This window comes from Zootoca vivipara, chromosome 14, assembly GCF_963506605.1.
Source record: "Zootoca vivipara chromosome 14, rZooViv1.1, whole genome shotgun sequence".
Classification (NCBI taxonomy): Eukaryota; Metazoa; Chordata; class Lepidosauria; order Squamata; family Lacertidae; genus Zootoca; species Zootoca vivipara.
In genome coordinates, this window is record NC_083289.1 from 556,604 (window position 1) to 581,543 (window position 24,940).

A 24,940-nucleotide genomic window follows, 5' to 3' on the forward strand; every position below is an offset into this window, starting at 1 on the left:
AAAGTAGCCTCTGGAAATAGGACCAGCATATGCTTTGATATGCACACCACAGGCATTTATTGGATAGTGCCCGTGAGGAGTGAAGTTGCTGTTTGTTTCCCCCCACCTCGCTCCTAGAGGCAAGTATGGAACTGTTTCAAAAACATACATGTAACCTGTCCATGGAAGGCTTTGAGTGGTGTAGAAATGCTGGCAATAAATAAATAAATGAAAGTATGGAAACAGCTGATGACACAACCTTGATGGCAGAAAGGGAGGAGGAAATAAAGAACCTTTTAATGAGGGTGAAAGAGGAGAGCGCAAAATATGGTCTGAAGCTCAACATCAAAAAACTAAGATCATGGCCACTGGTCCCATCACCTCCTGGCAAATAGAAGGGGAAGAAATGGAGGCAGTGAGAGATGTTACTTTCTTGGGCTCCTTGATCACTGCAGATGGTGACAGCAGTCACAAAATTAAAAGACGCCTGCTTCTTGGGAGAAAAGCAATGACAAGCCTAGACAGCATCTTAAAAAGCAGAGACATCACCTTGCCGACAAAGGTCAGTACAGTGGTACCTCGGTTTATGAACACAATTGGTTCCGGAAGTCTGTTCATAAACTGAAGCGTTCATAAACTGAAGCGAACTTTCCCATTGAAAGTAATGGAAAGTGGATTAATCTGTTGCAGATGGTCCGTGGAGTACTTAAACTGAAGCGTTCATAAACGGAAGCGAACTTTCCCATCGAAAGTAATGGAAAGTGGATTAATCCATTCCAGACAGGTCCATGGAGTACTCAACCTGAAGCGTACTTAACCTGAAGCATGGGTGTAATTGGTTCCGGAAGTCAGTTCATAAACTGAAGCGTTCATAAACTGAAGCAAACTTTCCCATTGAAAGTAATGGAAAGTGAATTAATCCGTTCCAGATGGGTCCGCGGCATTCGTAAACCGAAAATTCATAAACCGAGGTGTTCATTAACCGAGGTTCCACTGTATAGTTAAAGCTATGGTTTTCCCAGTAGTGCTGTATGAAAGTGAGAGCTGGACCATAAAGAAGGCTGATCGCCAAAGAATTGATGCTTTTGAATTATGGTGCTGGAGGAGACTCTTGAGAGTCCCATGGACTGCAAGAAGATCAAACCTCTCCATTCTGAAGGAAATCAGCCCTGAGTGCTCACTGGAAGGACAGATCGTGAAGCTGAGGCTCCAATACTTTGGCCACCTCATGAGAAGAGAAGACTCCCTGGAAAAGACCCTGATGTTGGGAAAGATGGAGGGCACTAGGAGAAGGGGACGACAGAGGACGAGATGGTTGGACAGTGTTCTCAAAGCCAATAATAATAATAATAATAATAATAATAATAATAATAATAAATACCCCGCCCATCTGGCTGGGTTTTCCCGGCCACTCTGGGCGGCTTCCAACAAAGATTAAAATACATTAAAATATCACAGATTAAAAACTTCCCTAAACAGGGCTGCCTTTAGGTGTTTTCTAAATGTCAGGTAGTTGTTTATCTCCTTGACCTCCAATGGGAGGGCGTTCCACAGGGCGGGCGCCACTACCGAAAAGGCCCTCTGCCTGGTTCCCTGTAGCTTTGCTTCTCGCAGTGAGGGAACCGCCAGAAGGCCCTCAGCGCTGGATCTCAGTGTCTGGGCTAAATGATGGGGGTGGAGATGCTCCTTCAGGTATACAGGACTGAGGCCGTTTAGGGCTTTAAAGGTCAGCGCCAACACTTTGAATTGTGCTCAGAAACGTACTGGGAGCCAATGTAGGTCTCTTAGTCTAGCTGCCGCATTCTGGATTAATTGCAGTTTCCGGGTCACCTTCAAAGGTAGCCCCACGTAGAGCGCATTGCAGTAGTCCAAGCGAGAGATAACCAGAGCATGCACCACTCCGGTGAGACAGTCTGCGGGCAGGTAGGGTCTCAGCCTGCGTACCAGATGGAGCTGATAGACAGCTGCCCTGGACACAGAATTAACCTGTGCCTCCATGGACAGCTGTGAGTCCAAAATGACTCTCAGGCTGCGCATCTGGTCCTTCAGGGGCACAGTTACCCTAGTCAGGACCAGGGAGTCCCCCACACCCGCCCGCCTCCTGTCCCCTACAAACAGTACTTCTGTCTTGTCAGGATTCAACCTCAATCTGTTAGCCGCCATCCATCCTCCAACCGCCTCCAGGCACTCACACAGGATCTTCACTGCCTTCACTGGTTCTGATTTGAAAGAGAGGTAGAGCTGGGTGTCATCCGCATACTGATGAACACCCAGACCAAACCCCCTGATGATCTCTCCCAGCGGCCGCATATAGATGTTTAAAAGCATGGGGGAGAGGACAGAGCCCTGAGGCACCCCACAAGTGAGATCCCAGGGGTCTGAACACTCATCCACCACCACTTTCTGAACATGGCCCAGGAGGAAGGAGCGGAACCACTATATGAAAGTGCCCCCAGCTCCCAACCCTTCGTAGACAGGACCAGAAGGATGTTATGGTTGATGGTGTCAAAGGCCGCTGAGAGATCCAGCAGAACTAGGAAACAGCTCTCACCTTTGTCCCTAGCCCACCGGCGATCATCAACCAGTGCGACCAAGACAGTTTCAGTCCCATGGTCCGCTTCTTCCAGGCATGCCTGCAGTTGTTCAGCAACCACTCACTCAATCACCTTGCCCAAGAATGGAAGATTTGAGACTGGGTGATAGTTGGCCATATTGGCCGCATCTATAGATGGTTTTTTAAGAAGTGGTTTAATGACCGCCTCTTTCTGGGAAGGCTCCCTCACAGAGAGAGGCATTCACCAACCCGCGAAGCCCATCGCCCAGCCCTTCCTGGCTAGCTTTTATAAGCCAGGATGGGCAAGGATCAAGGAGACAGGTGGTTGGTTTCACTCGTCCAAGTAGTCTGTCCACATCCTCGGAGGTAACAGATTGAAATTGATCCCACGCAACTTGACTAGACAGACCTCTAGCACTCCCCCGCCCTGGCCCTGCTCCCATGGTGGAGTCTACCTCTTCCCGAATTTGAGCGACTTTATCTGCAAAAAACTTTGCAAAATCATTGCAGGAGATCATGCGGCCCATACTGGGCCCCGATGGAGCAGGTGGTTCTGCGAACCACCTGAAAGAGTCTCCTGCTGCTGTTTTCTGCAGATGCAATAGAGGCAGTGAAGAAAGTCTTCTTCACCGTCGCTCCCGCCACTTAGTAGGCTCGACATTGCGCTCTAACCCGTGTCTGGTCAGCTTCAGAATGAGTTATCCGCCACTGGCGCTCTAGCCGTCTCAGCAATTGTTTCATTGCCCTCAGATCTGTGGAAAACCACGGGGCTGTCTGGGCTTCATGCAATCGGAGAGAGCGCTTCGGAGCCAACAGTCAATAACTCTGGTTAACTCCACATTCCAGCGGGCCACCAGGGAATTGGCTGAAAGGCCATCAACATGGGATAAAGCATTCCCTACCACTCTCTGGAAACCATTTGGATCCATTAAGTGGCAGGGGCGGACCATCCGAATCGGTCCCACCTCCCTGCAGAGGGGAAGGGTTGCGGAGAAGTCCAGTTGCACCAGCTAGTGATCTGATCAGGGCACTTCTTTAGTTTCACTTTTACTTAGTGTCAGATCACCAACATCCATAGAGGTAAACACCAGGTCCAAGGCATGTCCGCTGCTATGAGTTGAGCCAGATTTATTCAGGGACACTATGCTTTCCACGAAGCATGGAGCATGGAGGCCATGCTTTCCACGAAGTCCCGAGCGGCCCCTTGTAAGGTCGTGTCGGCATGGATATTAAAATTCCCTAGGACCACCAAACTAGGTGTCTCCAGGAGAACATCCGCCATGACCTGAAGCAGCTTGGGCAGGTAATCCTTGGTGCAGCGGGGAGGTTGGTACACCAAAAGGAATCCTGTACTGCCCCTATTGCCCAACTTCCAGAACATGCACTCAGAGAACTGGGTCTTCCCCATAGGACGCCTGGTGCAAACTAATGTCTTCCTTAAAATCCCTGCAACCCCCCCCTCCCCACCCACAAGGCCTGGGATGCTGTGCGTAAGAGAAACCTGGTGGACAAGCAGCAGCTAAAACAGGCCCATCTGCTTCCTCCAACCAGGTCTCTGTTACACATGCCAAGTCAAGTCCTCCATCCACGAACAAGTCATGGAGGGCAGTGGTCTTATGAATCATTGACCTGGCATTGCACAGCAGCACCTTCAGGTCGTGTGGGTCTCCCTTGCTGATTCCAGTATCCATCCGGTCAAGACCAGACCCGCAGGCAGGGATAGTCCTCAGACGACTGAGCCTGCCTCCTTGGTAATGACATGGTCTTGTCTTAGCATAACTCCTCCTCCTACCCGTGATCACTGAGATCAGTTGTCCCAGTGCCACCCCCCCCCCCTGTGGAACCTGCCCCAGCCATTTTATTGTCTGGGAGGGACCCACTCCCAGGCAGCCCTGACCCCTCCCCCTAAGAACAAATTAAAACCTATATAAAACACACAAAAACCCAATAAAACAATACAAACCCAAAAATAAAAATGACAAAAGTAACAAAATTAAACAAATCACCAAACCAAACCAAACATCCAACCCACCCCCCACACCACAACGTATTTAGAATGGTAAAAAAGAAAATTTTAAAACATTTTAAAAAGAACTCTGCACAGTTCAGAGTCCTGCTGGACAGCAACAGCGCTGGCGGCAACAGTCCCCAGGAAGCCCGCCAGGCCCCGCCCTGGGCCAGGTGGTGAGAGGCAGGGACAGGACCTGCAGGTACTCATGCAGGGGAGTCCTCCTGGGCAGGGCCGGTGCTAGGGTTTTTGGCGCCCTAGGCGAGATCACCTTCTGGCGCCCCCCCCTGGCCTAGACGGCGGTTTTGCGAGAGGTGGGCGGCGGGGGGACCAGGCAGCCGCGAGAAAGGGCTCCTTTCTCGCACTCGTCCCTCTCCCACCACCTCTGCAGCTGACAGCAAGGACAGGACCCGGGTTTGGAGAGGAGCAGCGCTGCGCTTCTCCGAACCCTGGGTGACGAGCAGCAGGCTGCAGAGCTGGAGGCACGCAGCTGAGCCTGCCGCATCCACTGCAGAGCCCCCTGTGCCACGCCTCTGCCCGGCTGCCTCTTGCGCCCTCGTGGGGCTTTCTCTGGCAAGAGGGCGAGGCTGCACTCGGAGGACCCCCGGCCCATCATCGCCACCATGGTGACTGGGGAGGGAGGGGCCACCGCTGCCCCCTCGACTTGCCTCCTCTCGGCGTAAGCTGTGGCACCCGGGGGAGGGCGAAGGCGCCTGGGCCTGGGCCTGGGCTGCGGGGTGCCCTCTTCCTGGGCACGCCTTGCGCAAAGGGAGTGTTGCACTGTGCGCGGGGTTCACCCCATCAGGGAGCGGGCTCATGGCGTTCGGCCGGCCAGGCGGCGCCATTGCTGCTGCGCTGGGCGTGCGCGCGCTCAGATTTCCCCACCCTCTGTGCCGCGCGGCCCTGCGCCCCCTGCAGGGCATTGCAGGGAAGCGCCTCTGCAGCCAGCAGCAGGAGGAGGGAAAGCGGCGAGCGGAGGGCGAGCGGAGGGCCGGGGCAGGCTGGCAGCACCCCCTCCCCATGACGGCGCTCTAGGCAGCTGCCTAGCTCACCTCTATGGACGCTCCGCCCTGCTCCTGGACTCAACAAATCCCTGTACTGTATGTACTTGAAAATCTAGTGTATTTATTCTTGAAAATCTAATACTTATTTCAAAAAAAGTAAAAATAATGAAACCAGCCTATTGTACAAAGGTAGAAATCACATTAAAGGCTGTGCCTCCTTTTGTCTCCCCCTCCACCCACCACTACCTTGTGGCCCCCAGAAGGTTATCCAAAAAGGAATGCACCCCTCAGTCTGAAAATGGTTCCCATCCCTATTCTAGACTTTCCCTGAGGTCTATGGTAGGTTTGGGGACTATTCCAGTCTTCAGTTGTTCACAGTGGAGTCTCTGTCCTGCTCACCCATCCCACATTCAAGCGGGTGCTAATGCCGTGGTTAGAAGGTCAGACCAGGACCTGGGAAACCAGAGTCAAATCCCCATTCAGCCATATGAAGCTCACTGAGTGACCTTGCAGCAGTTACTGCCTCTCTCAGGCTAAACTACCTCACAGGGTTGTTGTGAGGATAAAGTGGGGAGGAGGGGAACCATGCATGTCACCTTGAGATCTTCAGAGAAAAAAGGTGGGATATAAGCTAACTGTGATTCCTGCATTGCAGGGGATTGGACTAGATGACCCTTGGGGTCCCTCCCAACACTGCCTCTCTGTGCTCCTGTGAAATGTAATAAATAGAATAACTAACAGCAAGCAGCTTTCTCTGGAGAGGCTCCAGGGCTCAACTCACCCTCCACTTGCCTGCATGCCTTTTTTGGAGAAATGATAGCATGTGAGCTATGTTGCATCAGAGTTTTGGCTCCATCCCTGGCGCCGTTACAGCAGAAGAAAGAATAGCCTCCAGCCCCAAAGCTGGTTAAAAAAAGAAAGATACAAGTATCTAGAACAGTGCAGCTGGCTGGGAGCACGGAAAGTATGACATGGGAATTTCTTCTCTCTCTGCACTGGGGACGCCTGTTTCTTACTCTGACCAGGAGGAGGGAAGTTAATTTTCTAAGGGACTCTTGGGAGTTGGGAATGAATGGTATTTTTAGGTCAGGAACACAGCAGTGGAGACCTGGGACCACCTAGAGGAAGGCAACACACAGCAATCTAAAATGCAGAACTCTTGATTGCCCCCTTACAGCGCAAGCGACAGACAGTAAGTGTATGAAGCATTTCCAGGACGAGCATCCCTGGAGATGCCACTGGGGAGAGAACCCGAGACCTTCTGTCTGCAATGCAGATGCTCTGCCACAGAGCTACAGCCTTTCCCCTGTCCATTCCAATGCTGGATGATGGAGGAGGAAGAGGAGTCCCATATTGTGCAGGCAGAAGATCCTGTGTTCATTCCCTCCTGTTAAAAAAAGGATGAGGGAGCAACTGATAAGGAAGACACTTCTCTTCCTGGGTCCTTGGAGAGATGCTGCCTGTCAGAGCAAGCAATACCAGGCAATATGGTATTGGCTTTATTTACACATACTGTTTATTCAATCTGAGCATAAGATCTTGCTTCTCCATTAGTCACAGCTTTAGATCTGGCAAAGAGCAAGCAGGTCTCTGTGCCTACAGTTTCCAGACTGCTTTTCAGCTCACTCACATGCTCCCTCTCTGTATTGTTCTTCTACCTAACAGGTAGGAGATAGGGGTGAAGGAAAGGCCCACCTGTGATTGGTCAGGGTGCCACAGGAGGGTGACAGCCATCGCTCCTGCATATCTGCAAATCTCTCTCTCTCTCTCTGCCCCACCCTGTCGGGCCTGAGTCTTGTGCTTTTCCAGCCAGGGTGCAAAGCAGGAAGTTTGCCTTATTGACAAGGGAGGGACAGAGGCTGAAATTTCTCCAGTGAGGGAGGGCTGCTCTGGTGGCTGCCTTCCCTTTACAAGTAAAGACCAACAGAACATGCAAGCACCTGGATAGCTAAAGCCAAGCATGTGTGTGTGTTTGGTGGTGGGGAGACGAGGGAGGGCACCATTTGGAAATGGTTTTCATCCCTGCTCTGGGAAAAGGATTTTTCTCATCCCATCTATTTGTAAATAAATCTCAACAGTGTGTGTGTGTGTGTGTGTGTGTGTGTGTGTGTGTGTGTGTGTGTGTGTTCATGATATCTTGCCTGTTCTACGGGGAGTTCAAGGTGGTGTCTGTGCTCTCCACCTCCCCGTTCTAACTGCACAACAACCCTTCAAGGTAGGCCAAGCTGAGAGACAGTGACTAGCCCCCAAGGTCACACCCTGTGAGATTCATAGAGGAGATTTTGAAGCCCTGAAGTTGCCCCAGGCCTCCTGGTAGGTTTGATCATTATTCTCTTACTTCAGTTTTTCTAGCTCTTCAAAATGGGGCAACCAGATCTCTTTGCTTGATTGCAAAGTCACACATTTAGACAGATATGGAAGCATTTGTACTGTAAGACGTTTAATTTACTCCAGAGCCTATACTTGGGTAATAGTAAAGGTAAACCTTTAGGTCCAGTCGCAGATGATTCTGGGGTTGCACGCTCACCTTGCTCTATAGGCTGAGGAAGCTGGCGTTTGTCCACAGACAGCTTCCAGGTCATGTGGCCAGCATGACTAAGCCGCTTCTGGTGAACCAGAGCAGCGCACAGAAACGCTTTATTTCTAGCCCGAAATGACCCTGGAGAGAACCAAACTTTGCGGCTACAACCATGATCCTCTCCAGGGTCATCTCAGGCTAGAAATAAAGCCCCCACCCCAGCTCCAATTTATTTGCTTCCATTATTTGCATGCTGCCCAACAAAAGCTCTTACAATAAATGAAACATTGCGATTAATAATATATATATATATGAATGTAAACTGGCCATGTCCATTAGTATCAACGTTTCACCAAAACCGCTTGACTGATTGTGTTCAAATTTTGACACAATGCCACATGCGAATATGAGACCAACCCCATACCGTTTTCAAAGACAGATGTCACACCTGTGCCAGGTAAAACCCCAAAAACCCCGTGTTCCAAAACACACCACTCAGACGAAAATGCATTCTGGGAAAAGAACCAGGTTGCAAACCAACGCCATTTAGTGGTGGCTACACTGGTACTACACCTATAAAACCTTCCCTCTTAACAGCACCTAGGCTCCCGTTTACATACAGTGGAACCTCGGTTTATGAACACCTCGGTTTATGAATTTTCGGTTTACGAACGCCGCGGACCCATCTGGAATGGATTAATTCACTTTCCATTACTTTCAATGGGAAAGTTTGCTTCAGTTTATGAACACTTCAGTTTATGAACAGACTTCCGGAACCAATTACTGTACACCCATGCTTCGGGTTAAGTACGCTTCAGGTTGACTACTCTGCGGACCGTCTGGAACAGATTAATCCACTTTCCATTACTTTCAATGGGAAAGTTCACTTCAGTTTATGAACGCTTCAGTTTATAAACAGACTTCCGGAACCAATTGTGTTCATAAACCAAGGTACCACTGTACTAGGCTAAAGCTTTTACAGACTAGGCCGAATGGAGGTACTGACTTGCCTGGGTGGGGGTTGGGGATAGGGGGGACAGGATAGGTCAGGACACAGTGGGGCCAGTCACAGGGATGAACCGGGGTGGGGGGCATCATGGGTCAGGACAGGGTGGGGGGAATCACAGGGATAAGCCAGGGTGGGGGGAGGAGGGGGCGTGATACATCATGGATTGGCACAGTGTGGGGGGGGGACTCACAGGGATGTGCCTGTGTAAACAGAACAGGCGTAAAACAAGGGGACTCTGAAGATGAGGGGAGTCTGAAGGGGGGACTCTGAGTCTCCATTTAATAGACTGAGCCACAGCAACGCGTGGCAGGGCCAGCTAGTAAGATATAAAACTGTGAAATCAAAGTATATGTGCATTCTTCTATAGTAATAGTAAAGGTAAAGGACTCCTGGGTGGTTAAGTCCAGTCAAAGGTGACTATCGGGTGTGGTACTCATCTCCACTTTCAGGCTGAGGGAGCCAGTGTTTGTCCGCAGACAGCTTTTCTGGATCGTGGCCTGCATGACTAAATCGCTACTGGCACAAGGAGGGCCGTGACAAGTGCCAGAGCACACAGAAACGCCGTTTACCTTCCTGCCACAGCCGTACCTATTTATCTACTCATGCTGGTCAAACTGCTAGGTTGGCAGGAGCTGGGACAAAGCCATGGAGCTCACCCTGTCACAGATTCGAACTGCTGACCTTTTGATTGGCAAACCCCAGAGGTTGGGTGGTTTAGACCATAGCACCACCGTTGTCTCTATTCTCCTATGACTGCCAGTAATTATACCCAACTGAAGTCTGTTTTGATCTAATGTTGCCTGTTGTATTCCTTCTGCTTCTAAATTTTCTTGCACCCAGGTCCCACGCTTAAATTTGCAATGCAGCAATCTGGAAAGATTATTTAATTTGGGAAGCAACAGTAAAAAGCGAGAACAGTTCCTTAGTTGTACACAAACGGCTTGAGAAATGCAAGCATTTTTAACTTTCAGGGTCAAGTGGGGAGTGTCTGCTGTGTTTCTCTATCCTTCTACCCCCGACACCCTTTTATTTGTTGTTGTTTAGTTGTTTAGTCGTGTCTGACTCTTCGTGACCCCATGGACCATAGCACGCCACGCCTTTTATTTATTATGTATTATTTATTTCATTTCTATACCGCTTTATATTTCCAAGAAAAATCTCAAAGCAGTTTACAGCATATTAAAACATCAATAAAACAATCTGAAGAAAGTCAAATATAGAGTACGGTGATACTTCTGGTTGCGCAGGGGATCCGTTCCGGAGGCCCATTCACAACCTGAAAAGGCCGCATCCTGAAGTGCCGCATCTGCGCAGGCGTGTGACGTAATTCAGTGCACCTGCGCATGCGCAACGCACAATTTAGTGCTTCTACGCATGTGCACGCGCCAAACCCAGAAGTAACCCGTTCCGGGACTTCTGGGTTCGGAGTGTCCATATCCCAAAAGGACGCATCCTGAAGCGGATGTAACATGAGGTATGACTGTATACAGTCAAGGCAACATAACTAACAGAAAATTAAAATATTATTTTAAAGATTTCAAAATAAAACATTACAAATAAAATCGTCTACAGAATACATATTTAACACAAAGTGAATAAAAAAACTTAGTTTTTTTTTAAAAAATTGCTAAGTGAAATCTATATACTGTGTATATATAAATGTAGAATGTGTCCATTAGTTTGGCTTGAATGATCTACAAAACCACTTGACCGAATGCATTGAAATTTTGACACAACGTCACATGTGAATACGAGATTAATATAAGACATTTTGCGTGGACAGATGTAACAGTTGGGCTGCGTCAAACCCCCCAAACCCCGTGTTTCAGAACACACAACTCACCCCAAAGTGCATGCTGGGAAAAAGAAGCCAGAAGAGGTTACAAAACAGCACCCTCTAGCGGCGACAACACATACTGCACCTATAGAACCTTGCCTCTCAACAGCACCTCGGCTGCAGTTTACATACTAGGCCGAAGCCTTTACAGACTAGGCCAAATGGAGGGGGGACAGGATGAGCCCGGGGTGGGGGGGGAGGGGTGTGATACATCAGGGGTCGGCACAGGGTGGGGGCAGTCACAGGGATTACCCACAAGAACGCGTGGCAGGGCCAGCTAGTCAAATATAAAATGCACATTTAAAACAGAATAATTAACAAGAGAATAAAATATGATCATCTGCTCTGGCCTCCAGCATCCCTCTTTGAGCAGCACCATCACCGGCAGGGAATGTTTGGTGCCGTGCCTCTCATGGGAGATAACTTAGATCATTTTGTTGCTGCGGCCTGACACTTTCCTCTCAGCACAGCGGATACAGCTGTCAGGAAAGACGACGCAGTGGAGTGGGAGACATAGGAAAGCAGCCCCAAGAGCTTCCCTGCTCTGTCTCTTCAGGCCACATCAAGGAACAGAATGGAACTTTGTCAGGAATATGAGGATAATATGACAGGGAGAGTGACCCATCCTCAGGAACAAGTGTGAATGCCAGGCTGAGTGACTACAGGTGGCCCATTTCAAGGATCCTGTTTGCGCCGGTCAGTGAAGTAGTGGGGGGAGGGGGACGGGACAGACCCCAAAGCAGGAGCAATGGCATTAGTTGCATTTGCTGCTGCTCAAGGTGTGGTGAACAGGTACAGTAACTTAGGGAGGGAGGGTGGGCTTGAACAAATGCCTGCTACCCACCCACATTTCTCCCTCCTCCATCCAGACAGTCAAGAGGCATTTTCACAGTTCAAGGACACCTTCCAGGCAGATTAAGCACTTGAGGAGATTGCAGAGCAGACCTGGGCCGGCCTGGGAGGTTCTGGGGCCACATTTCACTCCTTGGCCTGAGCGTCCCCACCCCCTGCTCCAACTTAAAAGTCCTCTCGTCTAGCCTACATATGGGGAAGCTGTGCCCTTCTAGGTGTCAGACCTCAGATCCCAACAGCCCAGCAGGGCAATGATCAGGGAGGTGGCAGCTGTGGTCCTAACACCTGGAGCGCCAGGGGTCCCACCATCCCTTCCCTAAGTCATGGTGTGCCTGTGCTCTCTGGAATGCACTCCTTGGGGTCTCCTTTCTTCTTCGGTCTTGAAATTAGGCAAGGCCTGGCTTTTGTCAGCTTAGGGTTCCTCCACATTTCCTCTTGTGCTTTCCCCAGGGAAAACCGCTCTTGAGCACACAGTCAGAGCAAATGACCATTGGGGATCTCCTCAGGTTTGCCATTTGTTCCCTGTTAGGCAAGGGGAAAACCTTTTGGACCCAGGCTTTCTAGGCACAGCAGAAGCAGAACGATGGACGAGCCCTTAGTCAGTTAACAAACTCATTTCATTGCAAGCTAAACTGCTCTTTGAGATGGGACAGGTGACAGGTAAGAAGCCGGAGGGAGATGGAGAGGGATATCGAACTGTTAACATTCCCATCTAGCATTTGTAATTGGTATTGCAAGGTTTGGGATGCCTTGATATTCAAGGCCATTTAAAAAAAAAATGAAAATAATTGGGGAGCAAGGATCGCAAATATCCAGTGGCAATCTGGCGCCAGCTTCCACGGGGATCTCTGCAGCCCACACCCATGGTAAAGACGGAGGGAGACAATGGGTGACCCCAGCACAGCCTGGCCTGATGCATTGGGAGGTTTCACCCACCAAAGGCTGTGTTGGCCGGTCAGGCTCCCCCCTGAATGGACACAGCCCTGCTTGGGTCAGGGGCGCGCGCGCTCCAGTGGCATCGGTGGTTTGCCCATCCCGGGTGCACAGTAGATATCTGCACTGCAGATATCTACTTCTGGAAATCCAAACCCTGTAGAAGGAATATGGTGACACTGGTATAAGGAAACATGCACAGGATCATGCAGAGAACTTGCTAACTCTCGGTCAATCTCCTGGGCAGCCTTACACTGTTTTGAGGCTTCTTTAACTGGCTTGCCGTGGAACTGCAGTGCCTGAGTGTAGCTAGGGAGGGGGGCATTTGCCACCCCCAAAATAAAGTAAATAAATAAAAATACTTAACTAAAAGTAGTTATTGTAGAAAGATTTTGACAGGCTTTTCTGAGTACTTGGGGTCAAAAGAAAGAAATTTAAAACAACTGTTGTTGAGACATTTCATTCTGAATCTGCTAGACTGAGCCAGACAGAGGAAGTGGCAGGTGGGTGTCCTGCCCTCCCCACATAAATCTGGGCTACACCCCTCCTGCCATGTGTGGAAGTGCTGATCCTTCTCAAGATGTTTAGTTTTCCCCAGAAAGCTGCAATTCCCAAGGTTCCCTAGGCATGGGTGTTTGCAAGGAGAAGCCCCCCCCCCCCCCCGGGTGAACAATAACCCCAAGATTTTCAGTACGTTGCTAGAATTTGTAAAACCTGAGATGTGAGGCAAAATGTACAGGCACTATTATTGGGGGGGGGGGGCAACCTTTCTGAGGCCAAATGCCAGTGGCAGGCAGGTCCATGGGGAAAACTGGGTGTGGTTCTAGAGGTACATTTTAAGAACTGACTCCAGGCACAAAGAGGCCCCTGGGGAGGCCTGAGGAACATCAGCTTCAGGTGCTGGAGAACCTGCTCCCTGCTTGGAAGGCATTTTCCATCTGGCCTGGGAGGGGGACTGGAACAAATTCTTGGGTTGGGGCAGTGTCTATGGGTTCCTGTTGGGGGCTCTGTTATTGGTTTTACTGCCCTTGCTGTTTAAAATGGTTTTTGAATAACTTTTAAGCTATGGGTGTTATAATTTAGGGTTTTTTTGTTTTAAATAAAAGGGCATAGGAAATGTGTGGGTAGAGAAGAGCTGGGGAGAGGGGGGGCAATCACAGTGGTTCAGGATAGGGTGAGGCATGGTGGGGCAGGCCACGTGAGGGGCACCCAGCCCAGGCAGGCAGTGACTGAGGCCCCGTTAGTCAGCAGCTCCCAAGAGTGTATGAATGGGAGGTGGCCTGCTCTTGATGGGAGTGGGGATGTAGCTTGGGGGTACTTCTGGGTCCATTGCTGTTGCTTGAGGCTCAGCTGGCCTCAGTGGCACCAAGTGCCTTCCTTCAGCTACGCCCCTATCTGGACAGGGAGAGCCTCTGATAGCCTCAAGGTTAGATTACTGCAATGCGTTATACATAGGGCTGCCTCTGAAGATGGTTCGGAAACTTCAACTAATGCAGAATTCAACAGCCAGGTTGTTCACTGGGGCAAGACACATAACGTCCTGACCTAACTTCACTGGCCGCCTTCATTTTTCTGTTTTTCAGGCGAAAACGTTGCTCTTCAACCAGGCCTTTGGCTGATTAACTTTCTATGTCCTTTAAATGTGTTTGTGGGAGGGCGGCATTATTGTTTAGTCTTGTTCTTGTTTCTATTATGTACTTTGTGGGGTTTTTCTATTTTTTTTTTCTTTTTTGCTGTGAACTGCCCTGAGATCTTCGGATGAAGGGCAGTAGACAAATTTAATAAATAATCATGATCATAATCATAAAATTAAGAAGAGCATCTGCTGGATCAGGCCAATAGCCCATCCAGTTCAGTGTCCTTTTCTCACAGTGGCCACCCAGTTGCCTATGGGAAAATTCCAAGCAGGATCTGAGCATGAAGCACCCACCCCTCCTCCGGATTCCACCAATTGGCATTCAGAAAGGGTGTCAGAGAGAGAGAGAGAGAGAGAGAGAGAGAGAGAGAGAGAGAGAGAGAGAGAGGCTTCGTCCACTTTTGACTCTGGCCCTGCCGCCACTAGCTTTGGCCCCATGTGGGCATCCTGCCAGATTACCCCCCAGGGAATTTGACCCCCAAGAGAGAAAACAGGTTGCCCACCCCTAGTCTAGCATAGAGACTGACACTTTATGGCAAATGTTTCACATATTCTCAGTAGAACACCGATCTACATGGCTATGAAAGCCACAGGCTAGGCCTGTAGTTCTCCTACTAATCATATGAAATGACACCAGGTCCATAGTGCTGTGCAGGAAGATTGGAAGATTGCAGGCCAGGAGAGTTGACGGCAGAACATCTCTCTTTCAGTGTCCTTCTTTGGGGACGGCTATGTAGAGATGCCCTTCGCAAGCGCCTGCAGCACCATCCAGCTTCATCTGCAGTTCTACACCCGGCAGCGGAACGGACTCCTCTTCCTGGCTGCAGGGCAGAAGGACTATCTACTGTTGGAGCTCCGGGCTGGCATTCTACAGGTCAGTGCAATGTTCTCCTGCAGCTTTTACACCCAACAGTTTTTATTGAATGATTGTGCAGCTGTTGTTAGGGATGGGAGTGGATTTGGTCAGAACATGAATTTCCCCAGTTTGGGGAGCCTCACTCCCTACCCATTATGAGCAGGCACAGCTCCCTGGGGTTTTGTGTCCAGCTCCATTTCCTCCTGGTAGAAGGGTGGCATAGAAATCAAACAAATCAATCAATCCTGACACCAGGGGTACTTCCAGATGGCCCCATTTATTGAGCAATCATCCTCATTTGTTTGCATTGGCTATTTAATGAACATTCATTCTGGTTTCTTTCCAGGGAGGTTAGATGACCTTTCATCAAAGCCAAGTCTTGTCCCACACTTTCCAGAATGACTAATTTTTTTTTGAGGGAGTGGGTTTTTGTTGAGCAAGACCAATCAACTTATAATTGTGAAGCCTGGATTTGCCAGCATGTGATTGAATCCCACCTGAAACTAATGATGGTGTGGGAGTTCTCTCAGCCTTCCTGCCAATATCCTCCATTTTCAAGGCAGAAAAATAACAACCCCGTGATCTCAAAAAGGAGGAGGGGGTAGCTGTTGGCAGAGAAGGCTTGCTTCATCCATAGCTGAAAGTCATTCGCTTCAGAAGCACAATTTCCTGCAGGAGATTTATGGTTTCCTCTGCCTCCCAACTCATATCAAAAGGCAAAGGTAATATCTACAACCGAAGCCTTCCCAGAATTTCCCAGGGCTCCTGTGGCTTGGGAAGCTGTTGTTCTGCATGCCAGGAAAGGGAAGGAAGCCTCACAGAGAGGCTTCCTGCAGGGCCACCCTGCTTCACTTCTGCTAGGTAAATAAATGGGAAGGGGGCAGGTGGCAGGTGTCCAGAGGCTTGCAGGTGGGCTCTGAGGAAGGCATTTGAACTCCACCATGCTTGCAATGATGTCATTGGAAGCATAACAGGGTCTCAGTTAAAGACTGGACTGGAGAGGACTCAAACACTGGGCATTTGAAATGAACTTTTGATAGAGAGCAGGACTTTTTAAAGGTTTTAATTAACGTAACATCAAAATGACAAACAAAACAAAAAACATAATCAAGGTTACAAAACATAACACAGGAGAACAGCACAAAGCTAGAGTTCATACTTTGGTGGGAGAAGAACATTTTTATACACTGTATCTAAATTTGACACATAGGAAATTGAATCCCACCAAACAGCTTAGAAATGTTCCTGATCCTCCTGACCCTTAGAAACAAGTAATTTGTGAGTTGCTTTCAAAAGATTCCACATGGTCAGATTCCACATATTCTTTAGAGGTTTAAGTCCCGTAGTGTCTTCCATTTCTGGGCCAAAGAAGTTCTCTCTGCAGTCAGCATTCACACAAGAAGTTCCTTAGATCACAAAGTCCAATTTTAAAACAAATGAATTCATCACATGGCCTGGCATAAACTCTCACTCAATTTGCAGCATTGAGATTGTGACACTAGCCTAGCTTACAGAGTTGTCAAAAGAGTTACTGTACTGAGCTAACAAACATAAGGCACACTGAACGTTCAGAAAATTCTAATGATTCTGATTTGCCTTCTCCTTTTGTAGGCCAGAGTGGACCTGGGCTCTGAAGAACTGACTCTCAAGTCCCCAGCAGGACCACATCTCAGTAACCTCATCATCCACGATGTTGATCTGTTGATAGCCGATGGGTGGATGACCCTGATTGTGGATGGCCTTTTCAATACCTCTGTGGAAATCCCAGAGGATGAGCTGGACATCAATTATGGCCTCTATGTGGGAGGAACAGGGAGCCTGGAGCTGCCGTATCTCATCGGAATGAGTGTGCCCTTCAGGGGCTGCCTCCACATGGTGACGTTCAATGATCGCGATGTCCTATCCACATTGGCTTCTAGCAGTGGCACCAAGAGATCCCACGGCATCCGAGAGGGGTGCAATGTAGAGTTCTCTGCTGGGCCCAATGATCCCCTTGGCTTTCTGGGACCAAACTCTTATATTGCGCTCCCCGGCTGGAGTGCAAGGAATGAAGGGACCCTTGAGTTTGTAATAACCACAAGCGTCAAGCAAGCCCCTCTGATCTATCAGTCAGGTCTTGAGAATGACTTCTTCTACCTGGAGATCTTTGACGGGCGCTTGAGAGGGGTGGTGGAGAAGGGCAATGGTGTTGTGGTGCTCCACAACAACGTTTACCTCAGCAATGAGGAGGAACACTACGTCAAGGTCTTCATGGATGTCCGGAAGTTTGAGATCCTCGTTGACTACTATGCCTCACAGACCTCCAACAAGGGCATTCACAGTCCCCTCGATCTTCAAGGGCCACTCTTCCTGGGAGGTCTGAATGAGAAGGCTGCCCAGAGAATGAGAGAGCGTGGGCTGGGTTTTATGTCTGGAAACAGCTTCTCTAACACCTCCTTTGTGGGCTGCCTGGAGGACCTGAGGATAAATGAGGAGAAGAGGAGTTTACAAGATGCTCTCATCACAAGGGACATAACAGCTGGCTGCAGGAAACTGGAGCAGTACTCTGACTACGATGACGCATATGAGCAGGATGAGGCCCCCACAAGCTCTGCTCCTGACCATTGGCATGGCCCTGTTATGGAATCATGTCGCCCTGATGCCAGCCTCCCCCCAGTCTTTGCTAACTTCACCAAATTGCTACATGTCAGTCCTTTGGTTGTTGCTGAAGGAGGTATGGCTTTTCTGGAGTGGCGACACACCCAGCCAACCATTGACCTGAACAGCGCTAACATCAGGCAGTCTCAGGTGGTTTTCAGCATCAACAGGGACCCAAGGCATGGGCAACTGGAGTTAGGAATCTCCCGGGCCAGGGGCAGAAGGAAATTCACTCTGTTGGACATCATTAATCGAAAAGTCAAGTACGTTCATGACGGCTCCGAGAGACCAATGGATCAGTTGCTGCTGGAGGTAACTGTCACTGCCAGGAAAGGGATCCCAGAGTGTCTGCAGCAAGGTCAGATCTATCTGCTACCCATAAAGATAAGTCCAGCCAATGATCCCCCTGAAGTGGTCTTTCCACAGGGAGATCACATGGTCATTCTGGAGCACACGCGCAAGCATCTCAACCCAGACATTGTCCGTGCACTTGATGATGATACCCCCTGCGACAGCTTACGATTCCAACTGCTTGGTGGGAAGAGAATGGAAGAAGGCTACATAGAATATGACTTCCACCCTGGAGTCCCAATTGAGGAGTTTTCCTGCAGGGACTTGGAAGCCGGTCATGTGGTCTATGTCCACCAAAATGGGCCCACATCAACCCTCATTGTCCAAGTTAATGATGGCATGGTGATGAGCCCAGTTGCTACCTTAAGGGTGGTTGCTGTGGAGCCAGACATCCAGGTACGCAACAACACAGGCCTGTTTGTCACGCAAGGGGGTGCAGTTCCTATCACCCTGGCCAACCTTTCTGTAGAGACCAATGCAGTACAGCAAAAAGTGCCCATCTTGTATCGCCTGACTATGCCCCTTCAATACGGTGAGATCCAAAAGCAAGGGAGCCTGGGTGGAGAATGGAAGAGGGTGGAGTCTTTCTACCAGCAGGATGTTGAGCAAGGGTGCATCCAATATTTCAGCACGGACGAAGATCACCATGCAGAAGATACAATTGAGAAGCTACAGTTTGTGGTCCAAGTGGGTCAGAAGACTTTGAGAAACAACACCTTCCTCATTAGGATCAAGAGGGCCACCATCAGGATGAAGACCATGATCCCCCTCCAGATGATGAATAAGAAAGAGAGGAACATCACCTCTGCTGATTTGGGGGCAGCCTTAGAGGAGCTGAGTTCTAGCTCAGAGCCTTTCCACTATGTCATAATTCAGCCACCCAGAAAGGGGAACCTCGAGCTTCGTGGCACAAGGCTGACTGAAGGCTTCGGTTTCACACAAGATGATTTGCAAAGCCATCAGCTCAGCTACAGCGCAACCATCCGAGACTCAAAGGAGACTGAAGACACCTTCCAATTCCGTGTCATAGCTGGAGAGCAATACTCCCCCATATATACTTACAGGATACAGGTTGGGGGGGACCCGGATGCCCCTATTCTGACCAATGTCCTTCTGTCTGTTTTGGAAGGAGGGCAGGCTGTCATCTCCAGGGACCACCTGTTTGTCAAGAGTGCAAACAGCATGAACTACGTGTATGAGGTAGTAGATGGTCCAACCCATGGGAAGCTGATCTGGAGGACACTTGAGCATGTGCCAGCCAGCAAGGAGGTGATAACAAAATTCACCAATGAAGACATCCTCCAAGGCCGCCTTGTTTACCAACATGATCATTCAGAGACCCTGGAAGACGATATTCCATTTGTGGCCATCAAGCAGGAAGAGGGAAGCTCTGACTTCGAGGCTGAGGATGTGAGAGGCGTTTTCAGGGTCTCTATTCAGCCTGTGAACAACCACCCTCCATTCCAGTTGGTCAACAAGGTCTTTAATGTGGTGCGGCACGGGCAGCGCTTGATGACCACTGATGATATTGCCTTCTTTGACAAGGACTCAGGATTCTCAGATACCCAGATAGTGTTAGTAAGGAAGGACATTCTTTTTGGTAGCATCATAGCTGTCGAGAACAGAAGCCGGCAAGTCTATCGTTTCACTCAGGATGACCTAAGGAAGAAGAAAATCCTCTTTGTCCACTCTGGAGCTGACCGGGGATGGATCCAGTTCCAGGTTTCTGATGGCCTGCATCAGGTGGCGGCTCTCTTGGAAGTGCAGGCTTCAGACCCTTACCTCAAAATCAGCAGCTCCACAGGCTTAGTCATCCACCAAGGCAGCCAAGGGACCATTGACTCCTCCATCCTCAGCTTGGAGACCAACATGGATGTCAGGACTGATGAAGACATTCTCTTCCGCATCGTAACCCCACCCAGATGGGGCATGATGCTGCGAGGTGGGCAGCAAGTGTCCTCTTTCACCCAGAGGGACCTGCTGGCAGGAGAGGTTCTTTACCAGCACAATGGGAGCAGGAATTCCCAAGACAAGATCCACTTTTCTGTCGAAGCAAACCAGGCGGCTGTTGACGCAGTGCTGAAGATTGTGATAGTTCTGGACCCCCATTCTAGCCTGCTAAACCTTGTTCACCATGAGAGAATACGGATTCTCCAAGGGGAAGCCATGGAGATCAAGAATGACTATTTGCTAGTAAGTTATGCTGTCCCTAGTTCTCTGTCCTTGAGCTTGGGAGAATATGAGGGATTGTCTTGGAGTTGCAAAGCAGGGGGTGTATATTTATTCTGCAGATTAATTATGTTGTCCTTTTTAAATCATATTTAAAAAATAGGCAGTCATCCTATGTACTCTATTTATTTCTAGCCCTAACAGACCACTTTTCACCATAGGTGGTCTAAAGGCGGTTTGCAGGACAATCAATAAAACAAGGCATCTATCAAATACTGTGGTGTTTAAACAAAACCACAGGTAACAGCATAATACAACTTACTCCTTTTTATTTTACTCAGCTTTTTCTCCAAGGAGCTTGATGTGGCATACATGGTTCTCCCCCTCCTCTTTAATCTCCACAACAACCCTGTGAGGTACTGGCAGACTGGCCTTAAGTCACTCACTCAGTGACTTTCATGGCTGAGTGGAAATTTGAATCCTGGTCTCCCAGGTCTTGGTCCAACACACTAATTACTGTACCACATTGGCTCTCTACTTAAAATCATAACACAACTTCCATTAAAGAAGCTTAGGATGCTAAAAAAGAGACCCCCCCCCCGTTTACCCCCATTAAGCTTGGATAGGGGAGGTGTAAAGACTTATTTCAACCCTAATTATGTGGGAGGGGTGAGCATGGTGCCCATGATAGTCTATCCAGTTTGCAAATGGGCCCATGAGCCCCAAAAGGTTGGTGACCCCCATCCTATAGGATGCACCAGTCAACTACAGCAACTGGACCACAAGTGATGGTTTGGTATTCGCATTCCTGATTGACCACATTTTCTTTCCACCGTCATCCATCTTACAGGTTGAACATGAAGAGATCCCTCCCCAGGAGATCATCTACACTGTCACCATCTCCCCACTTTCAGGATTCTTAGTGGCCTTATCTCATGGCTCCACCTCGGACGAGCCTCCCAGCTTGGATCCCATTCAGACCTTCACCCAGGAGGACATAAATGAAGGCAAAGTCCTCTACCTCCATTCCAGCCCTGAGATACAGGGTGACCAGTTCACCGTTGACATCACAGCCAACGGGGTGGATGCCCTGGCAGGTGTTGTGGTGGACCTGGAGATCCTTCCTATTTCTGTCCCACTGGAGGTGTACAACATGACTGTGAATGAAGGGAGCTCCCAGGCGCTCTCCATGGACATCCTGAATATCCCCAGCACTTACTTCACGGCTCTTAAGGTGGAGCTTGTCATCCTTGAACCGCCAGAACATGGTGTTTTCCAGAAGGTGGAGAGACCTGAAGAGGGCAGCCTAAGTGCATTTTCTTGGTCTGAGGTAGGAAGGCAGCAACATCTGCCATTAACCTGAAGGCGGGTTGGTATTTCTGGCAATGCATGGGTGCGATGCATCAGTTTACTCAGCAGAAAGCCCCAGTGCTACATATATTCCATAGACAGGCATAGGTGTTTTTTTACAGGGCAATCATCTACATTTGCATTCTGTAGGGCTCACTGCCGGGAAGCTGGGATTATGCCTGCCGGGCTAGGATTGCAGGCATAAACACCACATTGTGCCAGCTCTAGGAACATAGGAAGCTGCTTGTGCTGCAATCCCATCCACACTAGATATTTAAAGCTGTATTTTACCACTTTAAACAGCCATGGCTTCCCCAAAGAGCCCTGAGAGCTGTGGCTTGTTAAGGGCACTGAGAGATGTTAGGAGACTCCTGTCCACCTCCCAGTGCTACAATTCCTAGAGTGGCTTAACTATCAGTCCCTCTTCCTCCCAGGGAACTCTGGGAATTGTAGCTCTGTGAGGTGAATAGTGCTCTCCCCACAACTCTCAGCACGCTTAACAAGTTACAGTTCCCAGGATTCTGTGAGGGGAGCTGTCAGACGGTCGTCGTGGCTACTCTAGAGTAATTCCGCTTGAGTCCAGTTTGTCTTCAAAGACATTTATTGGGCTAATTATTTACAGTGTAGAGACAACTTAAAACATGACCTCTCATCCCGAATCAGAATCCGGCAATGGCGTACGTCTGTTCCTACGCCAGCAAAGTAGTCAGGGCACCCTAAAATGCCGCCCCCTTGACCTGCGTTGCGGCACTCTCCTTACTTCTTGCGCCGGAAGGAGCGATGCCCTTTCAGTTTCCTCCCTGAGTGGTCGGTGACCTGGCTCTGCAGCATCCCTGAGCCCCTGTCTGCATCTCTCCGCCCCCAAGCTTTCCCATTGTTCCTCACTCTGATTTCTCTCCCCCTCCAAGTCTCCCCCTCCCCCTCTGGCTGCTTCAGAACCACTGCTGCTCTCCGTAATTGGCGAGGTGGACGTCAGGATGATGGGGGCTGGCTCCCTGTAGGGAGTCACCCTTACAGGAGCCATGGCTGTTTAAGGTGGCATTGTGGTGCTTTGAATGTACAATGGTACCTCGCAAGACGAATGCCTCGCGCAACGAAAACTCGCAAGACAAAAGCGTCTTGCGATGTTTTTGGCGCTTCGCAAGATGAAGTTTTCTATGGCCACGCTTCGCAAGATGAAGGTTTTCGGTGGGTTTTTTTTGTTTGTTTTTTGCCATGGCAAACCACGCTTCGCAAGACGAAAAATCTCGCTAGAAAAAGCGACTCGTGGAACGAATTACTTTTGTCTTGCGAGGCACCACTGTCTAGTGCAAATGGGGCCTGAGCCAAGCTATTGATTCATCTAGTGTAGTATTGTCTCCACTGACTGGCAGCTGCTCTTCAGAGTTACAGGCGGGGGGGGGGGGAGAAGGCACATTATTGACTGGTGCTCTCTTTCTCAAGTTCTAGCTCCAAAACACAATCTGGAAATTGAGGAAGGGGCTTTGTTTTGTGTGGTGTCCTCACCTTCCGCTCCATAAGTCCTTCCATCTAATCCAAGCCAGCACAACAAAAACCCTCCAGCCTTATGGGATAGACTTAATAAACCTCCTGGCTTAGCTGCCTGACTAGAACTTTGAAAGTGGGGTGGGGCCCCCATAAGCACAAGAAACCTGTGATCCACAAGCCAGAGCATGGTAGAAAATAGTGGCTCAGAAGCATGGACCTAGGCTAAGAATTGGAGAACAGGTTGTCTCTGAAAAGCTCAGGACTTTTGATCAGTACCAAAACTGAATTCACAATCCCTTCAAGCAAATAGCCACCCCTGGTTCCCCCCCCCCATAACTTTTAGTGACTTAATGTAGGGAGGAATGCTTTTTAGTTTTTGCTATTGTTAGCCAATTAGGAATAAAAAATCCCTGTCCACCTATTCCTCCTGAAGTCTAGACCTCTGGGGCTTAGGAAAACAAAAAGCTTGGACGCTGAGTTTTTAAGCATGGATGTGCTCCTAGAAAGAGAGTGGCAAAAGGGAAGTCCTGCCTGGAGATGCCAGGATCTGAACTTCAGACCTTCTGCATGCCAAGCAGGTCCTCTGCCACTGAGCTGTGGCTCTTCTGTCCTCCCCACACTAACCAGCCATGGCTCTCCAGGATTGCAGCCAAGGGTCTTTTCCAGTGCGCCCTGGAGACACCCAAACCAATGGCTTCAAGTTACAAGAAAGGAGATTCCAGCTAAACACCAGGAAGAACTTTCTGTCTGTCAGAGCTCTTTGATAGCAAAAAGGCCCATCTCAGAAAGTGGTGGGCTCTCCTTCCTTGGAGGATTTTAAAGACAGGTCAGGTGGTCATCCCTCAGGGATTCTTCAGCTGCAATTCCTGCATTGCAGGGGGTTGCACTAGATGACTAGGGGGGGGACCATCCAACTCTACAATTCTTTGATTCTATGATACTGAGAATAGAACCTGGGACCTGTTGCAGACAAATGTCTGTGTCCTCTTTGCATTCAGGTGGAGCATCAGCTTGTCCAATACATGCATGACGGCAGTGAGTCTTTGGTTGACAGATTCACAGTGGTCGCCAACATCTCCAAGCACAACCAAGAGAGCCAACCCAGGACGGTCTACATTGACATTCTCCCAAGCAATGACGAGGCTCCGGTGCTGATGGTCAACATGGGACTGCAGGTAAGGGGTGGAATGGGGTCTTTGAGGATGCTGGGATGAGGAGCTGAACAGAAATCTCAGCCAGGTTGCAGCTGATAACTGGAAATGTTGGCAGCTGGTGGAGGGGAACAGTAAAGGTAAATCCAATCAGCTGTGATAGCACACAGAGAGATATGGTTGCATCGCCCCAGTCTCTGAGCAGCAAGAGACATCAGGGGTGCCTGTGATCACTTTGGGTTTGGTTTCCTTGGAATGAAGGCCAATGGAGACTGTGGTGTCTTTAGGATATATGGAGAGGCTTACAGCATTCACACCCCAACAGATCTTGCCTCCCCATTAGGTTTCCAGCGAAGTCCCAACTCACAGAAGAGATACACTTCTCTGTGTCTCCAGCTTCCAGCATCACCCAAAACTCATCCACACACAGTGCTCCCCCTTGTTCTCCAGGGTGAGGCCCACCCATTTGTTACTATGGAAACCTCTGACATGTGAATGGAAGTAGTTAACTGGCTGGCCAAGTTGAATAAAATATGGGGGGGGTAAGCCCCGCCCCGCAAAATGATTACAAGACACAGTGCATGCACACCATTTGAATGGCAATGCCC

At 49.4% G+C, this 24,940-nt stretch overlaps 1 protein-coding gene across 1 annotated transcript in view; it reads left to right on the plus strand.

The window, feature by feature from the left end:
- The window catches only part of CSPG4 (chondroitin sulfate proteoglycan 4), a 111,357-nt gene that overhangs the window by 60,574 nt on the left and 25,843 nt on the right, over positions 1–24,940 (plus strand). The window contains exons 2-5 of the mRNA XM_035138148.2: positions 15,041–15,204; positions 16,798–20,367; positions 21,194–21,673; positions 24,180–24,356. Of these exons, the coding sequence (XP_034994039.2) occupies positions 15,041–15,204; positions 16,798–20,367; positions 21,194–21,673; positions 24,180–24,356 (4,391 nt within the window). The remainder of the gene's footprint in view (positions 1–15,040; positions 15,205–16,797; positions 20,368–21,193; positions 21,674–24,179; positions 24,357–24,940) is intronic.